The sequence below is a fragment of the Lygodium microphyllum genome, chromosome 27 (assembly GCF_053477565.2).
Source record: "Lygodium microphyllum isolate KBCC chromosome 27, Lygodium_microphyllum_v1.1.10, whole genome shotgun sequence".
Taxonomy (NCBI): Eukaryota; Viridiplantae; Streptophyta; class Polypodiopsida; order Schizaeales; family Lygodiaceae; genus Lygodium; species Lygodium microphyllum.
In genome coordinates, this window is record NC_141161.1 from 22885481 (window position 1) to 22911496 (window position 26016).

At 41.7% G+C, this 26016-nt stretch overlaps 1 protein-coding gene across 2 annotated transcripts in view; it reads right to left on the reverse strand.

Moving 5' to 3' along the window:
* Positions 1–2702: 2702 nt before the first annotated feature.
* The window catches only part of LOC148012131 (tRNA ligase 1-like), a 225849-nt gene continuing 202535 nt past the window's right edge, over positions 2703–26016 (reverse strand). For both annotated transcript variants that reach the window (XM_087669540.1, XM_087669539.1), the window contains 15 exons: positions 24418–24590; positions 23645–23724; positions 12112–12177; positions 11089–11414; positions 10813–10920; positions 10545–10642; positions 10322–10382; positions 6062–6138; positions 5092–5163; positions 4856–4932; positions 4636–4716; positions 4058–4160; positions 3668–3832; positions 3268–3528; positions 2703–3100 (listed from right to left, as the gene is read on the reverse strand). In XM_087669540.1, the coding sequence (XP_087525666.1) occupies positions 2972–3100; positions 3268–3528; positions 3668–3832; positions 4058–4160; positions 4636–4716; positions 4856–4932; positions 5092–5163; positions 6062–6138; positions 10322–10382; positions 10545–10642; positions 10813–10920; positions 11089–11414; positions 12112–12177; positions 23645–23724; positions 24418–24590 (1877 nt within the window). In that variant the 3' untranslated portion in view covers positions 2703–2971. The remainder of the gene's footprint in view (positions 3101–3267; positions 3529–3667; positions 3833–4057; positions 4161–4635; positions 4717–4855; positions 4933–5091; positions 5164–6061; positions 6139–10321; positions 10383–10544; positions 10643–10812; positions 10921–11088; positions 11415–12111; positions 12178–23644; positions 23725–24417; positions 24591–26016) is intronic.

Sequence of the window (26016 nt, forward strand, 5' to 3'; positions counted from 1 at the left end):
ATGTCTCAAGCACCGGTTCATTATCAATATCAAGTAATCGTTTCTCGTATACAGTATATTAATAGTATATGCTGACTATCTTCAATCTTTTTTGCCCAATGATATCAACCTGCTTGAGGGCACAATATATCTAGAGGGATAGATATATTCCCCATAATCACTAACATGGCTTCACAACACAAATAGTCATCCAAGCCCTTGACCATTTGATACATCACACGAAAGATCATTCTTAATCAGATAGCCACCTCATCTCCAATTTTCTTGTCAAATATTAGGTGTGCACACTAAGAAGTCATTGAAAATCAATCTCAAGAATTCAATTTAAACAAGTATTGGTATCTTAGCTAGTTCCTTTATTATTGATTTTATTATCTTTAACCATTGCTCTAATACCACATGTGAGGTGTCTCCTCTAAATCCAATGGATTTCTCGAGTAGTATTGAAACTCTAAGTCCATGTGTGACACCATTCGGTCTCCCCTCAAGGAATGATACATTTAGTTGGCATGGGAATTGTGGTTCTTCATAGGGAAAGCATGGAATGGCTACTCGTAACATCGGTCTAACACCCATATAAGAAGGGTTACTTCGCAACCAATACAAAGGTGAGAGTGGACTATAATCACATATACACAACAAAAAACAATCACATGACATACAAAGGCCATCGCTTGTCATAACTTCAATAATTTATAACCATGCCATGTATGAATCTATCCTTGCTTTATCCCTAAGTTTCAAAAAGTAATTTAAACTTGATTTCCAAGTTTCTTAGGTTTTTATTAAGTTAATATTTAAGCCCAATTTTTAGAGTTAGACACTATTTTTAATGTTTTTTTCTAGTACTTTCCAATTGCTTTTATATTCAATGAATGTATGCATAACCACTCACATAATTTAAAGAGAGAATCAAAGACTTAAGTGTTTAGTAGGAAATTACATATTTGTAATTTATTCAAATCTCATTATCCTTGTTTGGCCAACCATATGTTGTGTGGAACTATTGTGATTCCAAGTTGATACACAACCATGGCTATTTCAAGTTGTAAGGATTGTGATTCCAAGTTGATGTGTGACCATGACCTTAAGGTACACCTTGGGTTTAGGGATGGGTTTATTGACAATGGTTTCACGATTTCACTTTCTATTAGGATTTGCCTAAAGGGGTTTGTCTATATATAGAAGAGAGGAGAGAGAATGCCATACTTTTAAATTTGTAAAGTACTCTTAGCACATCATTGGAAATAGTATTTAGGCCCTAATTAGTAAATACTAGCAAGGGGGCAGATTACCTCCATCATTAAAAAGTATCATCATGCACGACCTCTCCACATCACCTTAGAGCCATAAAAATTAGTCATTTGAATTTTTTTTGCATATTTTGGTATTGTAGCTTTTGAACTCGACAACTATGATTGCTCAAAATGAGACATTTTGAAATTGGAAAATGCTTCCAAACCACTTTCTTTTTTGAAAAAATTATTGATAAAAAGTAGCTTTGTTAACTCTTGCTTTTATTTCTAGCCAACAAGATGCATTTTCACTTTTAGCTTAAAATAATTGCATTCAAACTCCACTTTTATTGCATGCTTGTTTCTCATGAAAGCCATCTACAATGAGAGGATGCATGGAGTCACACAAAGCTTTGTGTAACTATGAAGGTGGTACTAACTTTCTTGCTAACCAATGGCTACTAAATAGTGTGAAATATATATATTTGAAAATATAAGCACACAAGTGCATTAAGGCTTATAGTAGCTTGTACAATATACAACTACACACATGCACATGGACACGCACACACACGCACACTTTTTTTTTTTGGTAATATCCAATGTAGTATATTTATGTGCTCACAAATTTACAAGCTGGAAACCCCCGAAAAAGGGGGCTATCCCAAACTATCAGAAACATAAAAAAAAAAGCTCTATGCAGGAAGCGTCCATGTCACCCTCATAGCTGGCATCATATAGAGATTGCCGCAGTGAGGCTCAAAAGGATTCATATTGCTAGTGATTTTGGCGACCCAAGTATGCCAAATTATGATCACTCCAGATTGTCCAAAGAGCCCAATATCTCACCCAAAAAAGAAAAGAGTGAGTATTGAGACAAAGAACACATAAATCTGCCAAAGAGCCAGAAATGTTTCCCAAAGCTATGACTCAGGCGCGCACACACACACACACACACTCTCTCTCTCATATTTTATAATTACATGTTAATATTTATATTTTTTGAGTTCTTGTTTCCCCATTTTGCCATTTGAGACTTAGATTGAAATTCATCATGTTTCCATTTTTCACGGTTTCAAAACTCTTGGCAAACATAAGATTTCGTCTCAAGTATTTGTGGCCATGTGGGCGTTGTCCAAGGATTGTTACTATAGCAAGTTAGTTCCATGGCTTCGGCTGCTATGATCCTTAGAGGGGTAGCTGCTCCATGGATGGACATCACTTGCAGCACCTTGATTGTGCCTGCTTTGTGAACCCTTCTATTTTGTAGCCATGTGTTTCATGTAGCCATTTGGGTCCATGTATTGTTTTCTCAATTTCTTTGAGTTTTGTTTGGTTGGCTGGAAGGCCCTTTGTAAATATTTCAATTCATTAATTCAAAGTTCTTCATGAAAAAAGAAAAGAAGAGAGAATGATTTGTTAAAGCAATAAAACGCAGATGAATGGCAACTAAAACGCAGATGAATGGCAAATCTCTTTCAACTTTGCATTGAAAATGAATGTTAATTACATGAATCACCAAAGAAATCGCTGTGTTATTCTTGGTCAGCTTGAAGTTTTGAGCAAAACCTTTACATTGACTATCTGGTTGCTGACTCTCAATGCAGTGTCCTTACAGGTCAGGGTTGATGCCCTTCAATTGGATAGATAAGACTAGAAAAAATGGATGTCTAGAAGACTACAAAATTGCTGCCAGACTCTGGCTATTCTCAGCTTGTCAAAATGAATAAATTGGTTTATATAAGTTCCACAACTCCAGAGACAACAAATGGTTGGGGAAACTTCAGACAAGTTGCCTGGCCCTGAGATACAAGTTGTGGGAGAGTGTTGGCCTCTTTGGGGCGTGTGCCTTCTGCTGTCCACACCTGATTAAATATACAGATTGGTGAATGAACATGGTTTGTGGTAGAACGTAAAGAAGACATTCTACCAACAGTATGCACCATAGAGCCAAACTTCAACACGAACATAACAGTGATCATGAAAGATAGAAGCATTGAAGATTTGATCAGTTGAGGAGACTGGACACTACCGTCACATGGGGCCATTCGTTATGTGATTGAATATCATGCTCATTTGGCTGGATTTTTGCTTCAAGAGCACACATTTTCTCATTATAAAGGAAGGCACAAAACTTCACTTGCACAGAAACTCCTCGTGATGCACCAAAAGTAGCAACAGCAGGAGCTCCATGGGACCTCTTGTGGGCAAGTGTAACATGAGCAGCCTTCAAACTTGCACATACTCCCTTATTAGCAATATATCTCTGTACTTCCTGGCTTAAGAGTGACACCTGGTAAAATAAGACATGGATCATATATATCATGACTAACAAGCTCTTGCTCTTACATTAGTAAGCTTATTTAATCACAATCATTATGTGAAAGAAATATCTACCAAAACATGCCAGTACCACTAAATCATGTTCCAACCTTATTTAAGATATCCACGATTTGATTTGCAGGTAGAGAAACAGTAGCATAAGTTGCTGAATGGAATGTATGGTCCCCTTCTTTGGGGGTGTGTACTGGCACAGCTCCTTGTACTATCACTTGGAGCTGTTTTCGAACACTTTCGACCACCTCTTCAAATGGGACCTGAAAGCAGTCATTCACACCTGTATCTTGGCTGCAGTATGAAGAAAGGACATACAAGAAAGTATGGAGATGCATATAGGGCTGTACTCTGCCTTTAGCAAGCAGGATGACTAGAGCCCTTAAACCAAAACATGCATGCTCCATACAAGGAAGTATGGGGCGTGCATATAGGGCTGTATTTTGCCTTCAGCAAGCACAATGTCTTGAGTCTTTAAACCCAAATACCTGGATTGCACTGAGATGGTCTGCATTTGCAAACAGAATTTCTCGTAGTCGTGTTTCCCATTTTGACCAATCTTCTCTAAAATCTCCCTTCGTACTATCCAACCTGTCAAGCAAAGCACATGCATGGCTCTTAATGTCAAAGGGATGTAAATACCAAAGTTACTACTTAAAAAAGCAACACAAGAACAAGATGTAATGTTTAGAAGAGCCATCCATAAGACTCAATACTTAGGTCATATATTTAAGACCATTGAAAAGTTGGAATACAAAAAATGTTTTTGATGAAGGCATTAAGCTGCCTGTTGGTTCAAGTAGTTATAACCTTGGATGATCAAACCTTCCTGCAGAATTCATTCTGGGATCTTCCTGAGCTATCAAATTAAGTGACATTTTCAAAGAACACTGAATTTATTCATTAACATGCAAAAGAAGCTTGCATTGGACAACATGCATTTGAAAGAGCCACTTTCTTTCTAATGGGCACAATCTCATTCTATGCATGTGTATCCTTTCTCCAGGATAACTGAATTTGACATCAGGGTGCAAGACTGTAGATTCCAGTGACACAAAAAACGTACTTTCCATGCCTAGCTGTATGCCTCCTGTACAGATCAAGTCCTTTTGTAAGCACTCCAATAACTGGGGCTGGCATCTCTGGTCTGGCATAAGTTGCAACAAAACAAAAAGCTGGTTCAACAATTGGTTTCAACAAAAACTGTACCGGCTGCATGATGTTCTGTGATGTGCTGAAGTTAAAAAAAAGGATACAGAATTATCGAGCGCTCAAATGATATATACCTATCTGGTTTGAGCACCGGCTGCCTGACAAGGTGTCCAAAGCGATGCTTTAGGCTTTCTTCAAACTCATTCCGATCCTGCAAGGGATGCTCAACCAACAATATAGTTACTTTGTGTGTGCTTGAACACTCCCTTGAATGTCGAATTTAACCTAGAGATGTAATGCATGCTGAAACAAATCACCACCCCTATGACTGTCAAAATGAGCACTTTCTCAGCTAATGTTGTATATTCACCTTGCCCTCGTAGAGATTGTAGAACATCAAAAGCACATAGCCCGCATTTGGAGAATCACGGTCCAGGTTTCCCTGCAGTGGTTGAGCATACAAAGAATGTGGTTACCTCCCTTTCTCTCCATCCATCCTCCCTCCCTCTGCCCCTCAATTAAAACACCCATCTACAACATCTCTCTCTCCAGATGTACCATGCAATAACGGTGCTAACAAGCTCCCATTTACAACAGTATCCAACAGGTCCACTCTGCCTAAGAAAGTGAGGAATGTCTATGACTCTCAATTGCTGACCTGAAATGTGAAAAGTCTGTGAACAAACGAGCACTTCAAAAAATTTTGAGAGTAGGAAGAGGGGTCATTACTACATGCGAGGACTTTTAGTGCCCTGATTCATGAGCTTGTCCATTAATGAAGAGAGTTGAGTAGCATTGGCAAAAGCACATAACTTACTGGAATCCTGCCTGGACAAGTCTAGTGAGAACCCAAGGAGTGATGGCTTTTGGCTAGTATGCACTAAACAATGCTTTTCTGATAATGTCAGGATGTTACATGCAGCATTATAGGTCTGAAGGCTAGTTCTTCCATCATTATAGCTGGCACAATCTACTTTGTTTGATGGGCATCTTTATGGATAAATTATAATTCGGTTTCAAGAACAAAACTCTCATGGTTATTCAGTTACACAATGCCTATGCTCTCATAAACCTCAAACATAGTTGCAACAAGAATGGATGCTGCAAGTGATTGTGCATAAAAGTTCTTGATTATAGTGACCATGGGATCTAGATTCTTCTGTGTTACAATAGCGCATATTGAAGTAACATTCAGCAGCAATGGTGCCAAGAGCCTTATATTCTGTTATGAGAATCTATCTTGACAATATAAGACCTTATTCCTGTGAGATAGGTATTTGGTGAATTTTTCATATGCTTACTGAACAAAACTAGAATGATAAGAGGATTATGAGCCTCACTGGATGCTCAACTCGCTGAAGTACACGATACATGAAGATTGCCAATGTTTCTAAAGAGAAAGGGTTGGAAGCAGTACCTGTGATCACATCACAACAAGCACAATGGCATTATTTAAATACAGAATATTTCCAAGGTGTTGCACAAAACTACTGCCATTAGCTTATATGATGTATGCCTCAACATGCAGACAGACACACATGCAATGTGCACACATTTCTTTTGATAGTACTTGATATTACTGTTAAACCTTAAAGAACTGAATATGAAAGCATCTTCAATGTGAGGGATTAATTTAATACAACGGATCAAAGAGATTGAAAACAAAAATCTAGTTGAGACTGATTTATCCATTGAAGTTTATTATGTCACGCAGAATTGTTCCCAAAACAAGGATAGAGAAAAGTAAGAGTATATATCAGTCTGAGAACTTGTCAAATTCCAATGATTGGGAAGTGTCTGTGTCAATCCACTTTAAGAGTATCGCCTCCCTATACTCTCTATCATGTCTGTAGCCCCCTTTGATGCCACAAAGCATTTGTCCCTGTGATTGATTCAGTTGTTCAAAAAAGGCACACAACCTCTCTCTATCCTGAGTAGATGGTTGAAGAGAAGAGGCTGCATAACAGCAGCTGGGCCAATTTGACAGTCACACACATACTGATCTCTACAACTATTACTAGTACAACATGATCTCTTGCAGCCTTTCACACTGCTGTTCTACCTTGACCACACCTAGAGAAGATGAGAAAACAAACAGTCTTTGCATGCAAGCTCAGTAGGAAGAGAAAGAGAACCGCTCCTATGTTGTAAAAACAGCTACAACCCCTCTCTTGCATGCCATAGCTGCCACAAAAACTGCCTCCATTTTTCCAAAATTGGTACACCAACTTGACCTACGTTTTTTCAGCTTTTTCCTTGACATTTCATGCATTGATCAAGCCCTGCCTGATCACTAAGTCACAAGTTGCTCTGACCAATTGAAACTCCTTCTCTAATACCGTGTTGGAAGTGTGATGGGCTTAAGAGTGTTGATAGAGAAAGGGACAAGGTGTGTGTTTACAACATCACAAGATAATGCACTTAGTAGCAAGAGGATGTAAAGCCTAAACAAAAGCAATGATAAGAAATGAAAAGCATGGTTGTCAAGTATGAAAGGCACGATATGGTATGATATGCTAAAATATGATACTAAATGGCCTTTATTTAATTTTAAGGTACGGTACGATAAAAATAAATTACTATCTCCTAAAACCTACTTAAAACCTAAATTTTCTTGACAAAAAGGTTAGAGAAGTTGTTGGAATCTCAAACAACATGTTTCCATGAGAGAATCATATCAGTATAATAAGCATTTAACTCATCCCAAAGTGTGGATTGGACCAGAAAAGCAGTATGCATTAAGTTGGTACTTTTAATACTGATATGTATGAGAGGATACCTATAGTATAGTATGAACCCTGTCCTAATAGTACTTATAGTACTAATATGTATGAGAGGGTACCTACAGTATAGTATGGACCCTGTCCTATATTGTATTAGTGCAACTATAATGGAAAGGAACCCAAAAATGATAAGGATTACATGAGATACCCAAAGTGAGATACACAAAAAGCTAGAGCCCCAAGTGAAGCACCAACCAAGAGCGAATGGACAATACCCATAACATCACATGTATGGGATCCCAAATAGGGTGCCTTCTAAGAGGCTAAAGGTGGAACCAGACCTGGGAGAGAAACATGGATAAGCGGCAAGAGGAGTGAGAACCTCACTAGACGAACCCCAACAACACTTAATAGAGGCCATACATACTTCTAGCAGTTAATTGCATCTACATAGCCATGAGGGCCTCTTTGATGAAAGTGTCAACTCCTCAACAAGTCTTCTAGTAATTGTTGTGGACATGTCTATGTATCAGGGCCAAAGTCAAACAAAGTATTATTTTTTTTCCAAGAAAAGAAAACTCTATTAATAACACCTCGGTGAAAAAATCTGAGGTAAAATACAAAGTACAAGAAACTCTACAAAGAGTAACGAAGTACATCACAAATACAATAGTTTATGAACAACCAATCCAATGGGCTATAATGCCAAACCACTTGAGGGGGGCAGTATGGAAGAAAGTGTCTTAGTCCTGGTCCCCACGAAAGCCTCTATTGTCTTCCTCATCCTCTTAGAGCTCCCTTGCATCCTCTCCCATCTCTCGAAGAGAATGTGTACGATCTCTAACCAAATCCTTGATAGACTCTCCCCTGTGGATATTGGCTAAAGGTCAATAAATGGGCCGCATCTCATAGTCTAAATGTACTAGGCTATGATACTGGCAATCAACTCCCATCTATGACACTATTTGCAGGTCCATTATGCCTGCAAGTAATTTAGGATGGGAGCCAGGGATGCTGATGGCAGTGCCACCTACGAGAAGTGAGTAGTCCTGACCCTTGGTCCATCCGTCAAAGTACACCATTGAAGATGTGACATTGAGGGAGCTATTGGCAAGCACTACCACCATCTCCTTAAGTGAACTAAACAGGAACCAGAAGCACCCATTTCCCAGGGCTACCACTTGTGTAACTCTTGCTAGGGTGCTAGTAAGAGCTGATTGGATGAAGTCCTTAAGAAAGTAAATGGGCGAGTGATCTCCAACCATTTTGCAGGCCAAAGAAGATGCCTCAAGGGCTGTTACCATCCCTTGGTGCCAACTATTTGTTTGGAGCAAAGCAAATCTATGGGAAGGCATTGTTCGAATGTGTGTAGAGGTTCCAATGGTGGAGGTGGAGGGTAAGCTGTGATCTCAGGTGACACACTAGCTCCATGTGTCTGTGATACAGCACTTCTTGGCCAACTGCAGCTAGACTTTGTTGTGGTAATGCCTGTTGGGATTGTTCAAGAATAGGAGAGATGGAAGCTGCCTATGCAAGGAATTGTACAAAGACTACAATGGTGGATGAGAAGGCTGAAGACATGTACATGTTAAGGGGTTTGATGGAAGGGAGCACATATCTCAAGGGGGGAAGTAGTTGGGTGGGGTGAGGAGGTGCACAGGTGTCAGGGCTAAAAGAGGGCGGGCGTAGGCGCTGGGTGGCTGGTATAGATACGGCTGGGAGAGAGGCAGGAGGACAGACTGGTGGCAGGTGGGAGTTGCACCAAGAATGGCTGGCAAAGGCAGGAGTGGGAGGTTGTGTTGGGCTGAAGTGGGGAAAAGGGCAGGCAGGTGGTGATGGGCAGGGATGTACTGGTGGGCAGAGTAGCTGTCATAGCTGCTGACTGCAGCAGATTGGTGGACAGGCAGGGCTGAGGCGACCGGCTATGATGGTAGGCAGAGGAGCTGTTGTCACTCTGGAAGACTAGTGCAGCTTATGTCAAGCCAGACGTGTTGGCCAGGCAGTTCACGTCAGGCATTCCCGTTAGCTTTTGGCTGTTGTCAGATGGGGCGTGCTTCAGGCTGGGGACCTGCTTCAAGCAGGGGGGACTGCTTCCCAGCTCAACTAACAGTTGGCCAATAGATCTCCAGATGAAAGAAGAAATGCTAAATCAAAGTACTGCTAAATCTCACTCACTCGCACAAAGTCATCGAGTACCAAGAGTACTTTTATATAAATATTTTGGCAACACACGCTTTAAAAAGTACCAAGGAGCTTTTAAAGTTTACAGCTAAAAGCACAATAGTTATATTTGCTTGGCTTAGAGCACTATTGACAAGGTTTGATATTGCAGGCAGATTGTCAATAGCTCAGTCAGTGCAGAGAGGGACCTGTAGGATTTTTCATTGAGTAGAGCTAGCCCTGGTGTGCATTACTTAGGGGTTCTGCTAGTGGTTTGTCCACCGAGGGGTGGCAACTGCATAACAAGGCTGAGATGGACTGTATAATCTTTGTTTTTTATGCCAACGAGTGCATGGTTTTTCTCCTTGGAGGCCTTGCCCAGCCAAAGGTTTTTAAGCATTCCATATCACAGTGAAAGATTTGGGGCCTTCCATAGCAAGATGCATATTTAGGGGCACCATAACTTGTTTTTCACAGTGCATGGGCACTCCAAGTAGGAGCTAGACTTCCCCACCTTGGTTATTCTCTCCCATCACACCCAAACTGTCCTAAGGGGCCTTGTAAATATGTGATGTAGTGACTTGTACTACATTTCTGCTGTTGAGCCCATGTTTTCCTTGACCACTACAATCAGCCAAATTTTATTTTGCAAAACGAAATATTCTCACATCAAGAGAGAAGACCAAAACAAAGACATATGGGCAAACATCCTAAAACCTTCTGAATCAGGAACAACTGGTATTCCAACTGCAGAAGTGTTTTGGCACATGTCTTCCACCTGCATAAAATTAGGATCATTCAGCAACTGTAACATGTTTGGAATTGTTTACAGCTATTCACAATCCTTCAAAGAAAGATGAAATTTTCGAGAAGTCTACTACCATAGAGCATATCATAAATGAACAATTCATCAGATTGACGTGTGCAACAAAAGACGTACTGTTTGCCAAACTTCTTCATTTGGAGCATTCTTGTCAGCAAGAGTAATGATGGAGGGATTTTTTCTTCTTTCTTCTGCCAGCTTCGGCCAATATCGCCCTGTGTACAATAGAAATAGTAAGAAAAGGTGCTACAAGTTTGAGCCTTTTACTCAAAGGTACGAGCTCACTCAAAAAACAAAGAAACATACCAGATTCAGGGGAACCATCTCTCAAAATTGAAAAAGTTCCAAAACCTTAAGGACTATCAAAACATCTAGCAGATTGTACCTTTTATCATATCACCCATCAAACTATGCAAAGGTTTTCCATTTCCAAAACCCCCTGGAGTATTTAGAAGCTCCTTGCACAGTGCAGATTTTGCACATCCAGGTATCCCTGCACACTCATCAGACAACAGAGTTGTATTAGCATGCAGACACATACCCCCAAAAAAGAAAACACACACACACACATACACACAATGACAAAAGCTACCTACTTTTGAATTTTCAAACCACTACAGAATCTTTGAATAACAGAAAGTCAAACATATTGGTATATTACCAGGAAAAAAAACTAGTACTCCTTTTGTCCTTGATGCTTCAGATAATGGCTTATAGCCTGCTGCAGATACAGGTTTATAACCTACTGTAGGTAGAGGGTTATAGCCCACTGGAGCTATGACTGGATCAACTGCCATACTTTCTTCCACACGGGTTGCTAAGTCAGACAGAAAATCTTTAGTCCTAAATGTAGCTCCGCCTGCTCCAACCAAGCGCCGATTGCGTGGACTCCGCTCTGCAAACTGCTGCAGAAATGGCTCCGCTTCAGATAAGTATGTCCCTTCTTCCAAGCCTTTTGACCGATATTTTTTTGTTATGTAGCCTGCCCTGTATCAAGCATAGCACTTCGTTATAATGCCTGCCTCATCAATATAGTGAACTATGTACAATGGTTTTGTGCATAAGATACCATAAAACTCAGAGAAATCGATTGCTCAAAAACTGGCATTCATTTGCTTTGGTCAAAAGGTTTTCAGAGAATGTATCTCTATTTCCCTATTCAAAGGAGTCACAAAAGTCCTTTGAAGTAATGGAGACCCATATATATTACAGGATTGTTGTAAAGATCTTTTTGAAGATTTTTCGACAACACTCTTCAGAAAATACTTCCACAACTTATTCATCCAAGGCAATTTAGTGTTGTTGAGGGCAAGAATATTTTGCATAATACAGTTGATCCTCAATAGGGAACTGAATATGGTAAAACCTCTAGTTATGAGGTAGTCATAAATTGCTTGGATATAGAATGACTAATGTCTGCACTAGCCTTTGGCCCTTGAATGAGGAATGTCATTGACACAATAAGCTTTGATTCTCCTTGATATCATGATCATATACATCCCTTCTTTGAGGAGATAAAATATCTAAAGGGTTACTTGGATAGCTCATATCTGGTTACTAGACTCCTCTTTCAATGTGGATAGCTTATGCTTAATATGAGTAGTCTGACACGCATTCAAGAAACAAAGAAAACAAGGAAATACTAAACATTCTTTAGGTTTATCTAATGTGTAAAGAGAATTACCATTCTGTCAACAGCTCATCTAGTTGTTGCTGTTTATTTGGTGTGGTTCCCCAAATTTCAAATTGTCTGCAAAACATCATGATAAAGCTCAAAACCCAGATGGCTTCTTTGGAATCTCCTTGTCATATATTGCCTAAATCAAATCACTAGAAGAATAACATGCTGTTGAATGTGGTTGAAAATATTATTCACATACATTTGTTAGAACTGTGCAATTGACAAACTATAAGCTTTGCTGTGATACTCTGCAATGCTACTAAAATGAAAAAGTTTCTTCCCCCCCCCCCTTCCCCCCTGCCCCTGCCCCGGGTAACGAGTAATTTGTATCATATCAAATGACTACAAGAGTACAGAAAGTCAGGACTCACGTGACTGAAAGAGTCTCTCTTTTCTTTTCCATAATGACTGAAACTCTCTCTCTCTCTTTCACACACACACACACACACACACATATGATGAAGCTTAAATTATATGAAGATATTTACATCAGGCCTTGTGACCAGCCATGAAAATCCTAGCAATCACAAGCCAAAAGGCTACCAAAACATAGCACACAAAACAACAGGAGTAGAGTGAACAACGTCCAACCAAGGAGCAACCATGTCAAGGAGAACCAAGTCTACCGAAACCATGGAAGAGATCTGCCATAATTGTAATCCTAGAATGCAGACCACATGACCACAGATACTCAAGGCCAAGGAGATTGAAGGAATCTCAATGTACTCCAACAAATTGCAATATAGAAACATGCACCAATTTTGGAGCGAACAAGGTGTCCAATGTCCAAGAATTAATTGGTAACATTTCAATTTTAGTTTATGTGAATTAAGTACTCGATGCAATTTGTCTTTAATCAGGCCATTACCACTCTTTCCCTTGAGGAAGGCTAGTTTCATGGTTCCATTGCCGGGGTATCATCAACTCCCATGAATTGGTGGGTCCATGGCACTTAATTGGAAGATGAAGGTATTGCTTAACTGCTGAGATTGTTTTCAGCTGAGCATTATGGCAATAAATATCTTCAATAGTGAGAAGGGATCGAGTAGTGATGATGCTTCTTGGTCTAAGAATCCATAAAATGAAGAGGGTCCTTCTAGACCTCTTGATGCTGGTGATCAGCAAGAAAGTGAAGAATATGATGATAAATTCATAGATCGATTGAGGATAGCAACTGATATGTTTCCTCAATTGGCAAAGGATCCTCAATTTGTTCAATTTTTGAACTCATTGAAGAAGGACAACAAGCGCAAAAAGAGGAAGTGATGCTTTGTAACTTTGGGATAGTAAGATCCACCAAAGAAAATGCCAAAACTATCTCATGATGCACCCAATATTGTAAATGAGCAAAAACATTTGGTTCCAATGGGGCAAAGAACACAAATGCAAGACCAACTTGGAAGTGCATATCCAATGGGGTATGGACAGCACTCTATGCATGCCAATGTAGGCCATCCAGGATACTTTGATGGCGGTATAATTTTCCAATCACTGGCTCGAAATACTTCAGCCATGGGGATGCGTGGACTGAATCTTCATAGTATGCAGCCACCAATGCAAGGATTCAAGGCTAAATGTATTTGGAAATGGCAAGTGGAGTGCACAATCCCATGTATAGTAGTGTTGACTTGATGCTTGAGGCACAACGTACCATGTTTGGTAATGTGTCTAAGCAGCATGGTATGTTTGACACACATGGGACAAGTTCAGTCTTTCTTGCTCTATGTTACACATGTACAGGATCAGTCTTTCTTGCTCTATGTTACATAGGTACAGGATCAGCCTCGGCACATGCAAATTTGCAATCCATGCTTCTAGAGGCTCATCTTGTGGGGATTGTGGTCTATGAGCTCCCTTCAGAGTTTGATGGAGTAGACAATGCTTTGAGAGCCTAGATATCATTAGTGCCGTTCAGAGAGCTAACAAAACAACACATAGCACGAACATAAATTCTCTAAAAAGCTATCAACCACCAATCCACAAAGAACAAAGGAAGGGGATCATCCAGATGGTACAAGGGTGGAGCGAATAATATCCATGCATGGAGCAGCCACCTCTCTAATAATGAGGCTGGCTGAAATCATAGAAGAAATCTTCCATAAAAGCAAGCCTCACACTTGTCTCACATGGCCACGGATACTTGAGGCCAAATCAAATATAAAAGCATTTCTAGTCCCAAACTTGTTTGGCAACCAGGCAAGAAATGAAAAGATGAATCAATGTCTCATCACAAGCAGTACAAAAGATACATTTTCCCCATGATATCTTTTGGGCCCGCAACACATTGCTTGTTGGGAGCTTGTGGGCAAGCTCCCAATAAGAAGCCTCCCAATAAGAAATGAAAAGATGAATCAGTGTCTCATCACAAGTAGTACAAAAGATACATTTTCCCCGTGATATCTTTTGGGCCCGCAACACATAGTCAAGTAGGCAATCACACCATTTAGCTGCATTATCACGGACTGCCCAAACTTTGTTAGGTTTTTCAGTAATTCATCTCTTGTCCTCCACCATTTTGTTGTAAATTTGATTAGCCAGCTTCTCTAGAAAATCTTGGGGTTTCACAAAAGCCAAATCCAACCATAGCAATAAGGGTAAAGAAGCAAGAAAGGGAGAGTGCATCTGAAGCCAGTCCTCCAAGGTTGCCAAGAGCAACCAGTAATTGCTTGGTATTGAAACGTACTAGTGAATGCAACAGAAAGACCCAAATAACAACATCCTCGATAGTCTTCAAGCCTAATCTCACCATATTGTTACATTTAGCTCTTTGTAGTTGCTTGTCAAGCTAACTGAGTAACTTGGATGTAGCAAAAACCTTTGATTGCAAAGAATTTTCTTCCTTTCTAAAATTTGGATGGCACCATACAGTGAGGTGAAGAGATTCCTGCCAATCAAGTGGGTGAGAAGAAAGAAGTTTTAAATGGTTGGATGGAATTCCGGATATTCCACCACGAGGCTTGGAAAGTAGTGTGCCCTTGGAAAATGCCAACATCCTCCATAAGAAACCTGGCAATATCAGTCCAAGGGTGATGCTGAACACACAAAGGCTGTAAAAGAGCAAATCTCAAAGCTGTCATGTGGATTTTACATCCAACAAGGTAGCACCACCCAACCATTTTGGCATAGTTACATGTTGCCAAGATACCCACACTTGGCCATTCGATTTCCTTGTTTCTTCTAGAGCATGAAGTAGATAGGCTGCACCAGCTCATGCAATGACTTTTGCATCCTTGGAAGCAATCGCAAAAAATATGAAATCGTGTTGATCATGATTGTTTGGGCCACTTTCAATCGCGCATGCAAAGGCCAACCTTGAGACTTCCAATGCATAACCTTATCATGTATGCGGGAAGACATTAGTCAAGCAAATTACGACCCTATGGGATAACCCAAGTGTTGAGCTATCTAACTTGAAGAGACACACCCCCTTGCCACCCCAAATTATTCAAATCCCTTTTTGTACAATTGATCAAAGTAGATATCTACACATTAATATACAACCCTAAAGTGAGACCAAAAAGGTTCCAATCCTCATCTCCTGCCACATTCTTAGGATCCTCTACTAGCTCCTCAAGTTCCTCCTTGCTCCATCTCCCATTCAATCAAGGTATCACCCTTCATCATTGCACTCTTGCAAAGCATATCCAAATTTACAATGTTGAAGATGGAATGTGACTATAAGACATCCACAATTTCTCCAAACAAGAGGAGCTATATCTTAGCTAAAATGTGAATCTCTAATTGCTATAGCTCAAGCACACCTCATCCAAAGTCCCCCCACTAAACAGGATCCAACTCCCAATAAACATGTCCTCTTATGCAATAGCACAACCAAATGAACTAGAAAACAACCTCTAAGCTGCAAGTTGATCCTCCCTTTGTGCCATATGTCAACATCAAGTACCATCGCTCCAAGATGGGCTACCACTGAGATCACTAACCTCTTTGTCATTCTCCTACCCACAACCCTCAAACCTAGGGTTCAACAAGAATGCTACATGCCAAGAGATTCATACATCCAATCATATCACACAAAAATGCAATTGATCTTTATCTCGCACCAGCTCATATAGCAGCACAATAAATGCATACTAGCTGAACCATGGTATCAATCCCCCTCATTTCATCCCAAAAGTCCATGTGCTCAATGCCACCCATGCATGAGATCCCATTAAGAGCATAGGACAATGAAGAGCTCGTAAACTCATCACTATGAAGACACCCTCTCACTAGATTTGACAATTTTTGGCTCTACTCATGAAAGTTTACAAATATCTTTTGAAAGATCATTTAACTATGGCCATGCAAGAGGAAGTATAATGAAAATAATGCCTAATCTATAGCACCAGCAGTTTTATTTTCCATTCACCATCTACCACAAATGCCACCACATTCTTTGGCCAAGGAACTCATGCTCTCTATTTACTGATGGGGAAGTACGTCAACACTCTTGCATGTGCTCAAAGCATCATGATGGTGCACCAATCTCAAATGTGCTTTGGCATGGCGGGATGAGGGCATGGCTTGCTTGATGTTGATACAAATGCAGTCTAGGTGGTTTCGCCCATACCAGCCTAGCCTCACTCCTTGGGAAGAAGATGCCCTTTCGAGCTCTGTGTGAGTGTTCATGAAAAGAGAGGAAGTGCATTTGAGCATATCTAATCCACAGTCCAGAGAGTGATTGTGCGAGGGGGAGTTTTGTACGCATGCATGTGTGTGTGTGTGTGAGAGAGAGAGAGAGAGAGAGAGAGAGAGAGAGAGAGAGAGGGGTCATTTGTTCGTAATTAATACAATTACCTTTTACAAAAAAAAAAAAAAAAAAGAGAGGTCATTTGACTGTCGGCCCTGCCCGCCATCACTCCTACCCGTTGTTGACTGTCAGACCAACGGGTCCTAGTCGCCGTCGGTGCCCGTCCGTCTTGTCCGCCATCCGACCTACCCGCCATCAAGCCTGTGCATCGATCTTGTTCGCCATCAGACCCGCCCGTTGTTTGACCTGTCCGCCATCGCCTGTCAGCCGCCGTGGTGCTCGCCCCAGGTAACAGCTCGTCTGTGGCAGTTTTTTGCAAGGCGCATAGATCTCTTCTTCATCCCAGCGAGAGTCAGCATCTATCGTTCGAGCCTGAGCCTGCGCCCCTGGGTTCTGCGACTTGTGTACAGAGACAGAGCAGCCTTGCCTTTACACACAGAGAGAGAGAGAGAGAGAGAGAGAGAGAGAGAGAGAGAGCAAGAGAGTGAGAGATAGAGAGGGAGGACGGAAACATGGCTGGGCTGGATATGGCTTTCATCGACCAGACGGTGGTAGCCCTTGGTCCGGATTCTGATACGGAGGAACCGGAGGATATGGTTCCTTGCACAGATGAGATGCCTCCCGATTCTCACTTTCCGCCTGCGGGAAAACGCTCCAAGCATACTTCCGACGAGACAATGGGTCATCAGGAACGTTCCTATGCGCAGGTGGCCTCTGATTCTAGGGATTCGCAGGAGATTGACTTGGAACATTTGCTGGAGTTTGTCAATACTCTGCTTGGCGATTATGTCCAGCATAATCATGAAGCTTTTTCTGACTCGGGAACTGAAGAAGTTCTGGAAGCCACAGTGGACCCACCTGCCCCCCGTAATCAGTCATGGCCCTTAGGCTTGGGAAAACCAGCACCGTTCCCACTACGGCCATGGCATCCTTTAACAATGGTCAATAAACAGCCAGACAATTTTCCACTTCAATCCACACCGGGCATTCATGTTGAAGCACACGCTGAAAGTCTGCCATAGGGCACCATGGCACAACATGGATTAAACGGCCGATCAAAGAACAATGGCAGTTTGGACAGGAGCTCGGCTCGATGCTTCTCCAATTTCAGCAGGACCTCATAGAAGCCTCGGGGCCCAGGAAAGATCTCGTCAACACACTCCCCTTGTAGTAAATGGTGCAGCCCACTGGCGAATATGGGAAAGCACTGGGATCCTACCAGTGAAGAAGAGTATAACTGCACGGTAATCAATCTACGAGGAAAGTATATACAGACGGTCCAAAGGGCCCACCTGCTAAGTTGGCGTTTGATCCGAGAGGTAATGTGATTACACCCTGGGATCATCGTTATCCCCGTTCCACTCCCAAGAAAGTGGATATTCCATTTACCTCTAAAGCGGGCCGTCAGAATTCTTTTGTAGTGTTAGCTAATTTTCTAGATAAAGGTGTCCTTGACATTCTAGTAGACAAGGTTAAATTGAGGCAAGCGGTGCCTCATTCCTGATTTTCTTTTTGAAGATATATGAAGATAGCCACGTGGAATGTGCGAGGCATTTGTTCTTGCCATAAGCAACATGCCATGTGGACTGTCTTGCATGAGAATCAGTGGGATGTCTTGTGTGCGGTTGAGCACAAGAGTCACGGTGAAGTAGGAAAATTTGTGGATTGCCATGGGTTTCGCTTGTTTTATGCAGGGACACATGCTATGCATTATTCCGGCGTGCTTATGATTGTCCATGAGAAATACCAGCCTGTTTTTATTAAAAATGATGTTCAAGGCCGTTTTGTGATAATCGAAGTTTTAGTTGAAGGAGAGATCTTATGGTTGTTGGGCCTCTATGCTCCGAATGACCCTTCATCCCGACGAAATCTTTGGAAGACTTTGCGGAGCTCCATGTCACTTGGCAGAAGGGGTTTTTTGATGGGGGATTTCAATATGTGTGTTGACTCTTCTCAATCCACTTCGGGGCATTCAGTGATGGATGCTCCGAAAAGTCGGGTGTGGAATGCCTTTGCTCTTAAGGTACTTAAGCAAGATCTATAGTCTTGGCTCCACTCTTCTTCTATAGGGTTTACTTTTCATTCCGTACAATATGCAACTACATGGTCGCGGTTGGACCGAATGTATATCATGTAGGATGATGATTTTCTTCCTGAGATGTTGGAAATGAAAGTCTTGCAGCAATATGCCTTGTCGGACCATTTCCCTCTCCAGCTTGAGATACTTGCACAATCCATTGCACCTTTTATGAAGTTGCTGGATAGACTCCCTTTACGTTTCAACTCGTTTTATTTGAAGCATTCAATCTTTCAGGGCTATATGCAGCAATTGATTGAGAGGTTTTTATTGGACTTCGCCTCTGAGGGCTCGGCTTCCTTTGAACGACTGCTCTCTAATGTGCAACGGGTTGCTCGGCAGTATGGGATCCATCATGCCTCTATTTGTCGGCAGCGTCGCCACGCAGCGGAGGATATACTGGCTTTGGTTCGTTCGCTGCTGGTGGACATCCCAGATGATGAATTTCTACTGTCACTGGCGAGGCGTTTGGCTAATCTTATTAAAGAATTTCAGTTGAGATCTTATCAGCAGGCCAAACTGCACAACTTGACTGACAATTTGCAAGATAGTGCTTGTCAGACTCAAAAGTTCTTTCGCGCCTTGCATGTTTCTCCTGCTCGGGAAAATATGATTAGACTCCAAGATTCAGAAGGTCAAATGGTCACTGATCCGCAGACCATTGTCAATATGTGCAGGAATTATTTTCTGGATCTTCTTGGTTCTTCTCCATCGCCTTCTGACCAGGTTACACATGCACGCTCGGTCTTCTATGATCTGGTTCGCCATCAGGTTCCACTTGATATGCAAGCTACTTTGGATGCAGATATTTGTGAGGAGGAGGTTATGGATGTTTTGTTGCACCTGCCTAAGGATAAAAGTCTTGGCTAGGATGGTCTCACCAATGAATTCTTTGAGAGCTCGGCTACCCAACTGGTGAAGCCATTGGCGGCTATGTTTTAGCAGGTTTGGAAAACAGGGGTCATGCCTTCCTCATGGAAAGAAGGCCTTATCAAACTGCTTCCAAAGGTTCCTTTGCTGTCAATGTTGCAACATTGGAGACCAATTTCTTTGATGGGTTCGATGTATAAAATCTTTTTCAAAGTGCTCGCGAATCGGCTCCACAAGAACCTTCTAGCTATTATGCATCCTCTTCAATATGGTTTCATTAAGGGCCGCAACATTCTGTATAATATCTTAAATGTGCAAATGGCTATTGACTATGCAAGCCACTCTAGTCAGAAAGTGGTATTGATTCAATTGGATTTGGAAAAGGCTTTTGACTATTTAGACTGGTCCTTCATTGCAAAACTTATGTCTGCTATGGGTTTTGGTACTTACATGTCCTGATTGATCTACACCATTAGTGCTGCGGCTTCTTCGCGCGTTATGCTCAATGGTGGTGTTACAGAGCCATTTGTCCTTGCACGCTCGGTGAGACAGGGTTGCCCTTTGAGTCCTCTCTTCTTTGCCCTGGCGTCCCACCCGGTTCTTTCAATGTTATCTTCAATGGTAGCTTCTACTCAGTTGGCTGGATTGTCTCTTCCTCTGGGACAGCACTTCATTAGCCAATCTTTGGCTGATGATAGCTTTATGATTTTGCGTGCAGACAAGGACAACATTCGCAAGGCATTAGATGTTTGGACGCTCTTTGGTCATGCTTCTGGTCTTCGTATCAATGCCTTCGATTCCGCCATTCTCAGTTACACGGAGTCTGATTTACAGTCATTGGGCTGGCAGGGTCAGGTTGTTCCCCGTGGCTCCATTGTCAGGCATCTTGGGTATCCGTTGGGTGTTGATGTTCGGCCAAAGCAACTCCTGGAGTGGATTTCACAGAAACTGGCAGCTAAGTTTATGTATTGGAAGTTGCAAGCGTGGCCCTTTCATGTCCGTCTCAAAGTGGCTCAGACAATTATGTTGCCAATGCTCACATATTTCTTGCCATTGCTGCCGTGGACTCCTACTACTTTGAAGGCTCTCACTCGCCCCATTCGTTTCATGTTATGGAAGAAGGATTCATTGCACGCAAGTATTTTGTGGATCTCATGGTCACATGCATGTACCCCCAAACGCATGGCTGGTGGAGCTATTCTGGATGCCGAAACTCATATGCTGGCACTTCGTTCGTCACTTTTTCGTACCATGTGTGTGGACCATCACCCGTGGCCCATTATAGCCCGTTGTTTTTTTGAGGACAACGGGCTTCGGCATGGTAATACACAACTTCAGGGCTCCTAGTGGCATGTCCTTAATGCAGACTCTCGGTTTTCCAGTCCGTCCTCCTCTTTGTTACTGCATTTGGTCGACTCCTAGAAAGTGATGCTCCAAAAGGCACGTTGGCATCCAACAGAGGACCGCTTGCATACTAACTCCTTTCAATTGGAATCGTTAGCAGTCGCAAGATTACTTTCATGAAAAGACAAACATGAGCTTAGACCAAAATTTAACCGCATGGCCCGTTTGGGTGAGACTTCAGTTTTGCGAATGCCACCCTTGCCAGTCGTAATGTCTTCACATTGTTTCGTACTGCCAGGAGACTTTTCAGAATCCTGCTGGATACCGTGATTTATGGGAACAGCTCTTGTTAGTGCTTCAGAGTAGGCAACCCTTTCCTACCCTTGCTGTGGATCGTCCTTGGCAGGATTGGGACCTTGCTGGCCGGTTGAGTCTAGAAAAGGCCACTGCTAATCAGGTGTATCATCTTCTGATTAAGGATCATCAATGGCTGGGGGTTAAAGCTAATACTGTATAGGATTGCGGAAATCTCAGTCATGGTGGAAGGCAACTGTGATGGAGGGCTGGTTGAATAAGACACCTTTCAAATGTAAGGTCTTTCTTTGGCGGGTGATGATTGGTAGTCTTCCTCTTGCCTCGGCCCTTTCCAAGCGTCCAATCTCGAATGGCAATTGTTTCTTCTGTATCACTACTATGGAATCGACTCGACATCGATTTATTTCTTGCCCGCTCGCTAAGAATATCTGGTCGCTCTTGTCACAGATTTGGCGCATGGTGGTGGGGTTCTCACTGACCCCTTTTGATTGGGTTTTTGCGCGCCCAAAATACCCCACACCGCCACAGTTGCATATGAAGATCTTATTCCACTTTTTGAGATACTGGGGATGTTGGCACAATTGGACCACTCGGAATGCCTTTCTTTTTGATTCAGACTCTAATGTACCGAGACACATTGCCCGGCTTAAAGGTCTCTTGCATTGGCAGATAGATCTCATTCAGCACTCGGACTTGCTCCCTCGGGAGGACTTACTTCCCTGGCATATGGCAATTTCCTCTGGGTCTTCGCCATGACTTGTGTAACTTTTTCGTGGCTTTGTACTGGGATTCTACAAAAAAAAAATAGAGAGACAGAGAGAGATTACATGCGATGGCTTAGAGCCATCGTGTGTCTTGTAACCATGTAAACCTGTACCTTTTTTTCGTAATTAATACAATTACCTTTTACGAAAAAAAAAGAGAGAGAGTATTACTGAGAGGATGAGCATGTGTCAAGATAACTGATGGTTGGAGAAAAAGTTCGAGACAGGACAGAACAATTGTGGGAAGATCCAGTGGACAATAGTACAGCAAAACAGCCCCCCCCAAAAAGGTAAGAAAACTGGTTTAACTGCTGGCCATTCCATGTCAACCTGTTCCCTACAACTTGAATGCTCCACAATTGGCACCACTATTGCAAACAGACCAAGGAACTTTCCAGCCCTGGGGAGCATATTTCCCATTCCAGCACGCAAGTGAACAATATTCCAACATTCCGAGTCCTGTTCACTCTGTTCCGTATTACTATCCTTTGAGCCTGGGATGCATAATGAGCTTATCTGCAGGAAGGCCAAGGAGCTCAAAATGCTTTGACAACCTCTGGCTCCACTTGATTCATGCCACAAATTACAAAGTTGGAACCATGGTCACATGCAAAGCATATCTCAGGCAAAAGGCTAAGTAAAGGCCTGCGTTAGATCCATAAGCATTGAAAAAAAATTATGGCATTGCACTAAGTCTATAACCTGGTGGATAGGAAAACTTCAAAGAATACAGAGAAGCAAACCTTTGAAACGAAGGTTAATTTTGTGGAGATGCATGGTGGAAGGGGAAAGGTCTTACAGAAACCAAAAATTACAAGAGATAGGTGTTATCTATAGGCACCAGACCATGAAGACATCCATCATCTCATCTCTAGTTGTCCTGATTCAGAGTTACTACTTAAACATTGGACCACATAACTCAAATGCAGACTTAATAACATGAATATTGGTAAATACTTTGGCTTGTTTGGCGAATTCCCTACTCAAGAGTTTTTCTTTTCTTTGCACGGACTAGCTTTTAGGGCCTATAAACAATATCAACAGGACAGGACAAAACCATCCCCATTTTTGGTCTCCATCTTTTCAGCCTCTTTTCTTAAGAGGTTCTCTACAACAATCCTTGGTGCTGCTGACCTCCCTGGCATCACTCCCTTGTAAGTTTAGTTTTAGCTTCATCAAGACATTGGTTTCAGCAAAGAAAAGAAAAGAAGTATATTCAAAGAAGAGACAAACCTATTAATTAAGTCCTGGAAAAAAAAGCCAAGTATTTTGCAACTGTGACAAATCAGTAAGGGAAAGGCCTTTCAAAAGAAAAGAACTGACTACTTACTCAAAATAATGCTTCATCCAGTTGAGGGATTTATAATGATAGGACAGAGAAGCTTTCATTTTCCATGATATAAGAAGCTCACCGACCTGAGATAATACTTTCTGTAGGCTGGAAATCCTTGATCAAAGAGAGTGGAAAGCCCATTCCGTATGAGAAAAGTGCGAATCTACATGAAAAAGGTCAAGAATAGTAAATGGAGGATGCTTATTTTGAATGCTATTCTCATTTCCAAAAGTACATACTTCAATAAGGGCTTTGGCATACCTTAGTACTACAAAGCATCTGTTAGATTTAAAGCATAAAAGGACCAATTGCAGAGTGATAAAAGGAGATCAAATCCTCAATATTACAAAAAAAAATTGTTCAAAATAAGTTGGACACAACTTTTGCAAAAATTCAGCTTGGTTAATATATTTTTGATCAGGTAAAGAGCCTAAAGCATGCCTCCCCACAATTAGCAGACATCACAAGGGAGGCTACTAGCTGGTCCAAAGCAGAACACCCTGTCTATCAGCTATTTGTATCTAGTCCCCGTTTAAAGAGTTTTCATAGTTTGCAGCTCTTATACACAGTGTGAGTTCACAATGAGAAAAATCATTCCTTTCCAGACATTTCACTTACAGCTAACTATAATAAAATAATTATATCTATAGCTGCTGCTTCATGCAAATTATTGTATCAGGATCTCTCCATCTTTCTGAATTAGTCCGTCACCACCACCCAATAAAGACGAAACAAAAGCCCCAAAACCCAAATTTTAAAAAGAAAAACTTTTAACAACAACAAATTATTCATGCAGTTAACACTTATCCTGTGTTATATAACAAGTCCGAAATCAGGAGTAACAACATTGTGTTACCTTGTATGTCAGAAATTTCAACTTTAACATCAGATGCTCTGACTCATCAGCAAGCACATCATCCTCAACATCAGCTGGGGTGAAATTTTGTGATGTGGTGGTAACAGCAGAAATTGATCGCTTTGAACTGGTTAATCCTCCATCATCTGTCAGGCATACATCCACAAAGAAACCTGCACCACATGAAGAAAAGAAAATATTACAACACTTTATGTTAGCATAGAACGTGGATTTTTTATTAATCTACCAAAGGTTTACAGCTTTATCTCATCGAACCATACGAGCTACACATCAAAGCCTTAGAAAAATCCAGGACCACCATAGAGACAATTGCAGAGGGAGTGCCTCAAGAGTAAACGTTGGCTGCACAATTTTCTCACCCCTGGGTGTGTTCCTTTCTAGATGAGACATCCTTCTATTGGTGAATGCTAATAGTAGGGAGAAACTTCACCACCTTTCCAGAAGCAGCCCCCCAGCTTGAAGCAGGCCTTTGACTTCCAACAGCAACAAGGATTCGACACACGTCTGATGTGATGGTTCCCTGACATGACCCGCCCTGAAGCAACATCCTGTGCTGTGAAGAGCCGACAACTTCTACCCACCAACACAACCCAGCCTGCCCACCAAATTCCTGTCCACCACCACCTCCCCGCCCTACCAATTTCCTCTGCCCAGCTAAACCTCCTAGTCCTGTCTCTGCTTGCCATTCTGCACAATACTCCCACCTGCCACTGCCCCTCCTGCCCATCTGCAACCCATACCCACACCAGCCACACGACAGCCCACTTCCCACCCCACCCAACCACTTCCCACCTCAGCATAGGCACTCCCTTCCATCCAACCAGGGGAAGCCTATTACAAAGCCTAATCACTAACCAGTCAAGATGTCTATAATGCCAAACCATGAGCATCTGCAGAAGGAAGCAATTGCCAGAATCCCATGGCCTGAGAATAGTCACTCTCAACCTCATAGTCTCCAAAGGGACAAGCTAAATGCTTCTTATTTGAATATGATTCTCTTGTGAGATAATGTTGTGAGATTCTAACATCTTCTTTGTCTTTTTTTGTCAAAGCAAATTAGGTTTAAAGTAGCTTTTTGGAGAAGCAACATACTTTTATTGTACCATACCTTAAGAGATCTAAGGATACCATTTAGTACTGTATTTTATCATACCATACTGCATCGTACTTTTCATAAACAACTATGTCGACAATTGGAGATTCATGCAGCAAGCCGCAAGAGTGGCTAAACCCACCCACCCCCCACCCCACCCCACCAGACCCCAAAGTTGGTCAATAAATTCTCCATAGCAACCAGCCAGTCAGAATGGTCCAAATCTATCTTTCATTTTTTTTTTTCATTCCAGTTAGTCTTATCTACCTTGTAGATTTCAGGCCATCTTAAACTTACAGAACGATCTTCTCTCGGACAAATTGTCACTTTCAGGCATGATGAACATTGCAGACTTCAACTACAGGCATTCTGTCATTTAACTGAATCAGTACCAGAAAGTGTTGAAAGCCACAACCTTTGCCAGACTTCACACCGTGAATTATTATCTTGTCACATGAAATCAAATTGAAATTTCAGGCCATTTT